This window comes from Manis javanica, chromosome 17 (assembly GCF_040802235.1).
Source record: "Manis javanica isolate MJ-LG chromosome 17, MJ_LKY, whole genome shotgun sequence".
Taxonomy (NCBI): domain Eukaryota; kingdom Metazoa; phylum Chordata; class Mammalia; order Pholidota; family Manidae; genus Manis; species Manis javanica.
Genome location: NC_133172.1, coordinates 2,537,934 through 2,547,242, shown reverse-complemented (window position 1 = coordinate 2,547,242; position 9,309 = coordinate 2,537,934). Strand labels below are relative to the sequence as shown.

Genomic DNA, 9,309 nt, shown 5'->3' with positions numbered 1-9,309 from the left:
GAGAAGTTCCCAGTTCGTGGTAGTTGTTACTGTGCAATCCCCACTTTACAGACCAGGGCACCAGGTCACTCCGGGGATGTGCAGCCGGTTGGTATCCAGGCCTGTCGGACCCAGGGCCCCTGCTCAGGAGATACTGTGCACCCGTGGAGGACTGTCCTGGGTTCCAGACCGCATCCTGGCTGGGAGCTCTCGCCATTCATTCCCTTCCCTGCTCCTCAGTTTCTTCGCCTGTATGAGGGGATGGTAATAAACCTGCCTCCTGCGGTTGTATGAGGGTGGGAGGAGGCAGTGTGGGTAAGGGCAGGTGCTCAGCTTACCAGTGTGGTCATGACCACTCCCAGCTGTGCCCAACACCGCGACACTTCCCGCCCCCCACCACACCAAGGCCCTTCGAAGGAGGGACTGGATCCCCATTTCAGAACGGGCGCTCAGAGAGGGCAAGCCCCTTGCCTAAGGCCACACAGCAGAGTGGGAACTCAGACTCAGAACAACACAGTGCACATTCCCTGCTTCCACGCTGGCCTGGCTCCAGGTTAGGACTTAATGCAGGGCCCTCTTTGAGTGACCTTGGGTGGGCCCCCTCCCCAACCCAGGCCTCAGCATATAAGCTGGAGGTTGGCTAGGAAGACCCCCAACTCCAATTCCGGCTCCTGCAGCTCAGGCAGGAACCATTCGCTCCTCCCTCTTTCCCCCGCCTGGAGCCTGGCTCAGAGGTCCTGGAAGGTCATGAAGCTGGCGCCCCCACAGTCCTATAAAGGCCAGCAGGGTCCAGTTACTTGCTGGGCTGGGAGAGGGATAATGTCTGAGGGTCCTGATGGATGGACCGCCCCTGCCAACAGGCGAAGGAGCAGGTGGAGAAGCCGCTGGCCCAGGTCTCATTAAGTCCCAAGACTTAACTAACCTCTGACTGGTTACCTGGGGAGGGCTGGGGGTGAGGGGCTTCTGCCTGTCTTCCCCTGTCCATCTTGGGTAGCTAGGACTCAGAGGATGGCACCCCAACTTGGCAGAAAAAGGCTTCCTTTCCCATTTCCAGATGGGCACAGGTGAACCCTAGCTCTGGGTCACCACTGAGGGTTCAGGCTCCAGGCCCCTCTCTGCAAGCCAGGGTTGGGGGTGCCATTGGGCATTCTAGCCTGAGGTCTCTCCACCCCCTGTACCTTCTGCCAATCCTGAAGAAGTGGGTGCTTAATTATCTGGTCACTCTATCCTGCTTGGCTGAGCAGCTAAGCCCGAACATCTGGCCCCAGGGCCCAGGGCCAGTATGGGAAGCCAGCCCCCACCTCCTGCTGGCCCTGACCATGGACACCTCCCACGGGACAGCTGAACCTGATCCTGGGCCTGCCAGCTTACAACGGGCCCAGAACAGTAGCTGCAGCAGCCTAGCAAGTTTGACTGATGCAGAGAAAACATTCGACAAGATTCAACACCCATTCACTGCTCACAAACAGACGTGTGTGCACGCTCCTAGCAAAGAGGCGGCAGAGGGCATTCCTCAGTCAGACAGCCGGTGGTGAAGACACAGAGCCGTCATTTCCCAGGGGTGGCATGGCTGTCCACATAGAAAACCCCAGACAATCAAGTGGACAAATGGTTACCATCCATACACATTTAGCTAGGACGTAGGATCAATCCTCTAAAATTGTGTTCCTTGCACCTCAAAGTGTGACCTGTGGACGAGAAGCACAGGCCTCCCCCGGGAGCTGGTTAGACAAGCTGGGTTTGGGCACCACCTTGGGCCCATTGGATTAGAGCCTTATGTTAATTTTAACAAGATGGGTGATTCCTGGCTGCCCTGGAGTCTGAGAGGCCATGCTCGGGTTGCGTGCGTATCTATCTGTCCTCTAGTCCCAAGCGGCAAACGAGCAACTGCAGAAGGCCAGCCCCCTGCAGCGCTGACAGCTCTTCCACAGGCAGGTGGAGAGGACCCTGGCTCTGTAGCCAGCTGGGCTCTCAGCAGAGCCACCTTCCTCGGGACCGCTGCATTTGTGTTTTGTAAGTGAAGTCGATGGGATAGCAGAGCATGCGATGGACGCTTGGAGCCTGGGCTCGGGCGAAGTGTGGCTTCCCCGTGCATTCTGGCGGCCCAGCACCCGGCTTTCCACCCTCAGGCAGGCACCATGAACCCCACCCCTCTGAGGCTCGAGTATCTCAGAGCCAAGAGAGCCTGACATCCACAGAGGGAGAAAGGGGGAGTGAGGGAGAGGGAAAGTGTTTGAAAAAAAAAACAAGAAACCTCACATTTCATTTGCACTGACATCCACAAATATTGCAACATCCTGCTTGCAAGCTCAGGGTTCCTCAGCTGGGGGGGTGCCAAGAACTCCTTGGCCATCACCGGCCCAGGTACACTTCACGAGGTGCTGGGTGGGGGTTAAGAACAGACTCTGGAATCAGGCCAGAGTGGGGTTCAGTCCCAACTCTGCCGCCTTTTGACTCTAGGGTCTTTAGAAAGTGGCTTTTCTGTCAGGGCCCTGATGGTCTCTTCTGTAAAGTGGAGACAGGAGTAGTGAGTGGGCCCTGGGTTTAGGGGCTGGATTCCTGATGACTAGTCCTGAATTCAGAGCTATTTGGAGGGCGGGAGTTTTCTTTTCTTTTTAATGGGAATTCAGGGCTCAGAGGCGGAGAGGAACCTGACCGCAGGCACAGCACGGGAGCTTTAGAAACTCTGTGTTTAAAAAAAATAATCAGCCTCACTGAGATGAACTCTCTATGTCGTAAAATCCAGCCTTTTTCCGTGTACGATTCATTGGTTTTTGAAAGGTTCAGAGAATTGCGGAACACTCACCACAAACTCATTAGAACGTTTCCACCACCATGGAAAAGAGAGGCCGTGCCCATTAGCAGTCGCCCCCCGTTTCCCGCAGGACTCACCCCTGGCAGCCACTAATCTTTCCGTCTCTCTGGATCTGCCAGTCTGGACATCTTCAAAATGGAAGTTACAGTGGATCTTGTTCTGACGGGCTTCCACCCTGTGCATGATGTCGAGGTTCCCCAACGCGGTCCGTGTCAGATTCCTTCCTTTCTGCGGCTGTGTCCAGGCTGCATTTCTTATGTCCCCTTGCCTGTCGGGGGGCCGTTGGGTGGTTTCCATTTCTTGGCTTCTGTGAGTAGCAGTGCCACAGATGTCCGTGTGCACACCTGTTGTTGTGTCCTGTGGGTGTGTACCTAGGAGTGGACTTGCTGGGCCACGTGCTAATTCCATGCTCAGTCAGCACTTGAAGGAGCTTCCAGACTGTCTTGTGCAGCCGCCGTTTACATCCCGCAGCACTGTGGGAGGGTCCCCGCTTCTCCACAGCCTCGCCAACGCGTGCCGTCGGCTGCCTTCGTGGCATTCGGAGGGTCCTAGGTGTTTGCAGCCTCCTGCCTCTGTGTTCACCGTGAGGTGCCCTAGCCTGCCTCCTGCAGGGGTGGCCACCCACCAGTGCACACTCACGCCCCTGCCCACACGCCCAGCCCCGCTTGGGGCCCCTCACCGTGATGGCAAGAGGATGCACCCCCTCTGCCCCCCGCCCTGAGTTTAGGAGCTCGGATCCTGGACAGGAGCCCACCCAGTTTGGAATCTGGACTCTGCCCCCCTACCTGCCCTGTGAGCTGCTTTGGGCACAATGCCCACTCGTGAGATCCAGAGGACCTTCTGGAATGAGCAGGTGCTGTCTGCCTGTCGCTTCCTTAGCATTAAATATTGCAATTATATTAAGAATTAAGTAGCAAATACCTGAGTAGTCCTGCCCCCTGCCCCTTCAGGACCTTTCTGGGGATTTCCATCCCCCAGTCATTATCACCTCCCAGTTAATCCTCAGCTGCTGCCATCAATTAACACCCTCGGAGGCCTGCCCCTGCCCCTCTCCACCCCCTCACCCAGCTTCCCCCACACCCCAGTTGCCACCACCTTTTTCTGGACACATTCTTGGCCTAATTGCTAGGGCTATTTTGGGACTATTTCAGATTCACGGATAAGGTGGCAGGAGTCCTGGTCATGCGCCCCCCTAATACTACCCTGATTCTCTCCAACAACCCCTACTCCAGGAAGCTCACCTGGATTGTCCAGGACAGGGACCCATGTCTCCAGTTCTCTGGATTGAATCTAGATTTAAATGGTCCTTGAGGTCACTCCTCCCGCACCTCCCCAGCTTCTCTCAGGCAGCATAGGCAGTCACAGCATGGGCCCTGGGCAGGGTTCAGGGGCCTGGGAGAGAGTGACACATGATCCAGCCCTGAGTTGTAGCCTTGCTCCGGGCTGGTGGCCAAGGAGGGCACGGAGAGGAAGAGACAGTGTTTGCAAACAGGGCGGCTGCCAAGAAGGGGCCAGGACAAGGGGGGTATGTGAAGGAGACGGGGCCCAGCTGGTGACCACAGGGGCGCCTGCCGACTCTTCTGTCCCTGCAACATGCAACATGTCCCTGTCACAGACACACACACACGGGCCTGACTGTCCACACACACAGCGAGAGGCACCCAAGCTTGCACTCCGGTCACACATTCCCACAGGGGTGTCCATGCTCTTGGGCTCAGCCCCTCTTGGACACGAATGCACACACAGCCCCAGTGCCCACATACAGGGACTCGGCCACACCCTCACCCACTGCCCCACCTGTGCATGCATGCCTGCTCAGCCACTCGTGGACACGAATGCACAGAAATGCACACTCTTGCCCACGAGCAGCCGGGCACTCTCCCGCCCAATGGCTGACCCCTCTGCCTGTCTTGCGTCTGCCCATGGAGCAGGCCCCAAGCACGCTGTCGCTGCTGTGCCCCAGTCCCGGCCGTCCACAGCCAGCCTCTGGCACGCAGGGTCACCCTGTGGTTCCACTTCCTCCTTGTCTCCCTGTGTCTCCGTGTCTGTCCCCCACGGCTCTCCAAGCCACCCACCCGCACACCATCCCTCTCTTGCCTGAGATACAGGGAAGAGCATCCCAGGGACCAGAGCATCACATGGGTTTTATTTGCAGGGGGAGGCTGGGGGAGAGGAGAGGAAGCATGTTATCAAGAGAGCATCGACCCAGCACGTGCGTGGCCGAAAAAGGGCAGAGAGAGTGAAGGGGACCCAGCAAGAGAGACGAGGAGGAGCGTGTGTGTGTGTGTGTGTGTGTGTGTGTGTGTGTGTGTGTGTGTGTGTGTGCGCCAGGCCCAGGCGGCACCCAGGGGGCACAGGGCCCCCGAGGAGTGAGCGTCGCCAAGGAAGGGCTGGCAGGGGAGAGCGAGGGTCGGCCACAGTGTGGCCGTGGGTGCTGAGGGAAGGCCTCCAAGGCGGGCAAGCCTGGGGTTGGGGGAGGTGAGGGAAGGAGCATGGCCAAGCCCCAGGACGAGGGGACGCAGACAGAGGCGGGCACGGCACAGCAGGCCTGCCAGGCCCCCTCAGCCGGCTAGTCCACCTCCTCCTCGTCCCCCTCCCGCTGCCTCCAGGGCCGCCCCAGGTAGGGGCGGACAGAGCCCACGGGGCTCCTCCTTTGGGGCCGAGGGTCCAGCAGCCCCCACAGGAGAGTGTCTGCCACAGGCGTCAGGCCACCCCAGGGCTGGGGACGGTCCTGAGGCTGGCCCGAGGCCTGCCAGAGGAGGAAGTCCTCGTAGAACGGGTCGGCCTCGGCCAGGGGCTGGTCCCAGGGGAAGTAGCCAGTGAGAAGGCAGAACAGGAGGACGCCCAGCGCCCAGGCATCCAGGGCAGGTTGGATGGGCAGGCCCTGGGGGAGGGGTGGGGGACCGCAGAGCTCGGGGGCCGTGTAGGGGATGGGCGGCCCCGCCAGGCGCAGCAGGGTCCCTCGGGGCCGTGTGTGGCCGAAGTCGGTCAGCTTGATGTGCCGGCAGGCCGGGTCGCACACCAGCACGTTCTCTGGCTTGAGGTCCCGGTACACCAGGCCGTGGGAGTGAATGTGCTCCAGGGCCGAGGCCAGCTGGGCTGCGCAGCGCTGGGCTGCCGGCTGCGGGAGGCCCACCTGCGGGGGACGGCGTCATGCCTGGAGCGTCCCGTTCCCCGCAGACCCCGGAAAGCCCAGGGGGACGAAGGGCCTCTGATAGGTGGGCTGGCGAATCTCAGCAGGGTGTGTGGTGTCAGTGGACTCCACAGAGACCTAATGACCCTGCAGGACCCAGGGCTGCGTGAGGCCTGGTGGGGCCCAGTGCGGTGGGAGTAGCTCCTGAGGCCCAGGTTTGTCCCGGTGTGTTTCTGGGAGACCCAGTGGGGTGGCGGGAGGTCCTGTCAGGTCTGTCTACCCACCTTGGGCTGGATGAGGGCGATGAGGTCCCCGTGAAGGACAGGCTCCGTCAGAAAGCTGTAGGAGTCAGCCGATTCGATGCCGATACCATACGGCGCCACGATGGCTGAATGCGTGCCCAGCGACATGCCCACACAGAACTCATACAGGAAGCCACGGAGGGAAGTGGAGGCCTTGGGGAGCTGCTTCAGCGCCAGGGGGGTACCTGGGGACAGCGGGGACAGGCCCGGGGTGGGGGAGTCAAGCTTGACCCCTCAGCCCGGCCTCTGTACACGCCCCCCTCCTCCTCCCACCCTGCCTCCTCCTGAGCCCCCCTCAAAATTCCATTGGCTCCAAAACACCACCAGTGTCAATGATGATCATACTAGACAACTGCATTCAGTGGATTTCTGTGCTGCTCTGACAAGTCTGCCTTCTTGGAGCAGACGGAGGGAACCCGTGAAAAGTGACCTTGAGCCCCAGGGACCCAGCCGGCCCCTGGTTCCAGCAGGCCCATGCCCGGGAGCCGTGTCTGAGGCACCTGGGCAAAGATGCCCACACGGGGTATTAGATCCATGGGAGGCATCTCCAGGGCCCTGGATCCGCTGGCATGGTATGGCCATCTTCCGCCTGTGCTCCCGCCACACGGACCGCTGCCTCTTCAGATCCAACCCAGCCCAGGCCAGGCCCTCAAGATGTGCATTGAATGAAGCCTGACAAAGCCCCCTTTGTGATGCCTCTGGTCCCCCCAGGACTCTGGCCCCCAGCTTCTGCCAGGACCCAGCCTGGATCTCTCTCCTTTCATCTTTCTCTGCTATGGGCTGGATTGCCCCTGCCACCCACCCCATTCACACCATGATGTGCTCAGCCCAGCATCAAAGAACCTGACCCTAGTAGAGAGAGGGTCTTGGAAGAGGTACAGTGAGGTCATTTGGGTGGGCTGGGCTCCTGGCATCTGTATGGAAAGAGGGCATTTGGACACAGACATGCATGTGGGGACCACCACGTGAGGTCGCAGGGAAGACTCCGAGAGCAGCCTCCAGAGCTGTGCAGCCACATTTCCGCTGTTTCAGCTGCCCTGTGGTGCTTTGATAGGCCTGCGCTAACGCTCTCCCCATCATGTGGGCCTCCTCTTTGAGGGCGGGCTGACTCAGATTCATTTCCGGGTCCCCAGCACCACCCAGAACAGGTGGCCTTGGAAGGTGTGTCCTGAGCTGACACTGACCTCGGGCTCCATCCATAGTAGGGGAAGGACGCGGCGTGTGTGCACTTGGCAGAAATGTACCAGGCTGGGGCCAGGGAGTGCATCCCGCACACCCACCCAGTGTTGCCTTGCCAAGCACCCGGCAGGCAGCATCCCCATGAGTCACCCCCGTGGTGGCCACTGAGCCAGCCACAGGTGAGGGTCACGGTGGTGGGCGGGACTGTCTTGCTCCCCATCGCCCCTGGTAACTAAAGCCGTCAACATACGCTCTTTCAGGGAAGGAATCATCACACATTTTCAAAGGAGACTCAGAGAGGGTAGAGGAGTTCCTGAGAACACACAGCCTGGAAGGGCAGAGGCAGGACCTGGCTCAGGTTCGCAGACCCCCCACCCTGCCCGCGGCCTTGATGGGCTTCCCACTGGGCCCACACCGCCACCCCCGGGCCTCCAGCCTCTGCCCCGGGCCCCGGTACCTTTCTGACGGTGGGTGACGAGCAGGACCTGTCCGAAGCGGCCCTTGCCCAAGGGCCGCACTTGCTCGTAGAGCTCCTGCACCTCGGCTTGGACCAGGGCCTGCGCGCTCAGCGCCATCATGTCCTCCAGCTCCAGGGCTGCCTCCTGGCCCTGCTGCAGCTCCTCTGCCGTGAGGCCCCCCAGGCCCGCGTCAGCTCCAGCCTCTGCTGCCCCCACCTCCGCCTGCTCCTCCTCTGATCGCTTGCCGGGCATCTCTGCAGGGCAGGGTGCAGAGGGTCACCAGAGCCGGGTTCAAGGGGGAAGGCTGGGGGGCTGGGCTCCTGGGTCCGAGGGAAGAGGCTGGGGGCTCATTGGCACTTCTCAGTGTGACTCGGTCTCCCTCTTCATAGGGGCATCTGAGGAGCAGGGTGACCAGCTGCTGGTTGGGGTGAGGTCAAGCCTGAGGTCACACATGTTCCTCGCCCCTGCCCCCACATCCCTGTGCCACCCAATGGCCCAAGGGTGAAAGATGAACCAGATAACTTGAGACACCCCTCACCTTGTTTCCAAAGCAAACAGCCTTGGGCCCTGGGGGTGGGTGAACAGCCTTTGCCTCCTATGAGCAAACAGGTGCTCTCCGCCCCCAGAGGCTGGCGGGGGCGGCTGCACACACGGGGGCCTGGGGTCGAAGGCCTGGCTCTGCTAGGAGCGAGTGCTTAGGAGGAGTGCCTGAGAGGCCTGGGGTCTGGCTGGCTGGCTGGGACGGGCCGCCCCCTCCTCTGACCCCTGGGCGTCCAGCCCACAGCCCCCTCCTCTCCTGGAGCCTCGCACAGCTCACCAGCCTTAGGACTCGCAGACCCTGAGCCCCTAACACCCAACCACCCTACAGCCTCCAAGTCCAGCTGTGATCCCCTGAGGGACCCAGGACTCTGGCCACCTGCCTGGCTTCACTCCAGGTGCTGCCCACCTCAGGCTGCCTAACCCTTGCCCCCTCTGGACCTGGGCGCCAACCTCCAGACCTCACCTTCTCCAAGGCTCGCCTGACCCTTCCGCTGCCCGCTGTGGACAGTGTCCGGCACTTACAGCCCATGCCAACAGAGGCCTGCCCAGGAGCGAGACCCCGCCCCCACCTAGGGGTCCTAAGCCCCGCCCCGTCCCGCCCCTTCCGACCTATTAGGGGGAGAGCGACATCCTGTGTTGACTCCCAGAACTAGCAGTGGCCAGACAAACGTCCCAAACCCAGGCCCCCAGCCCCTCTCTCAGACCCCGGCCCCAGGCCCACAGCCCTCCCCCTCAGACCCAGGAGTCCAGGCCCCCAGCCCCTCCTCCCTTGGGCCCAGGAGTCCAGCCCTCAGCCCCTCCCTCAGACCCAGGAGTCCAGCCCCCAGCCCTCCTCCCTCAGACCCCGGCCCCAGGCCCGCAGCCCCTCCTCCCTTGGGCCCAGGAGTCTAGGCCCCCAGCCCC

The 9,309-nt window shown here is 61.1% G+C and overlaps 1 protein-coding gene across 1 annotated transcript; it reads right to left on the bottom strand.

The window, feature by feature from the left end:
- Positions 1 to 4,920: 4,920 nt before the first annotated feature.
- Positions 4,921 to 8,965, bottom strand: SBK2 (SH3 domain binding kinase family member 2). The gene is made up of 4 exons (XM_017647205.3): positions 8,870 to 8,965; positions 7,866 to 8,120; positions 6,212 to 6,414; positions 4,921 to 5,930 (listed from the first exon to the last, which is right to left on the bottom strand). Exons 2-4 carry the CDS (start codon positions 8,116 to 8,118, stop codon positions 5,364 to 5,366), a joined length of 1,023 nt encoding a protein of 340 aa, XP_017502694.1. The 5' UTR covers positions 8,119 to 8,120; positions 8,870 to 8,965; the 3' UTR covers positions 4,921 to 5,363.
- Between the last annotated feature and the right edge of the window lie 344 nt (positions 8,966 to 9,309).

Excerpts from the sequence above, each read along its gene's own strand:
- SBK2 (XM_017647205.3), bottom strand. The coding sequence starts at position 8,118 with ATGCCCGGCAAGCGATCAGAGGAGGAGCAGGCGGAGGTGGGGGCAGCA. Across the intron at positions 6,415-7,865 it reads CGTCACCCACCGTCAGAAAG|GTACCCCCCTGGCGCTGAAG; the intron begins GTACCGGGGCCC and ends CGCTGTCCCCAG. Across the intron at positions 5,931-6,211 it reads TCGCCCTCATCCAGCCCAAG|GTGGGCCTCCCGCAGCCGGC; the intron begins GTGGGTAGACAG and ends CGTCCCCCGCAG.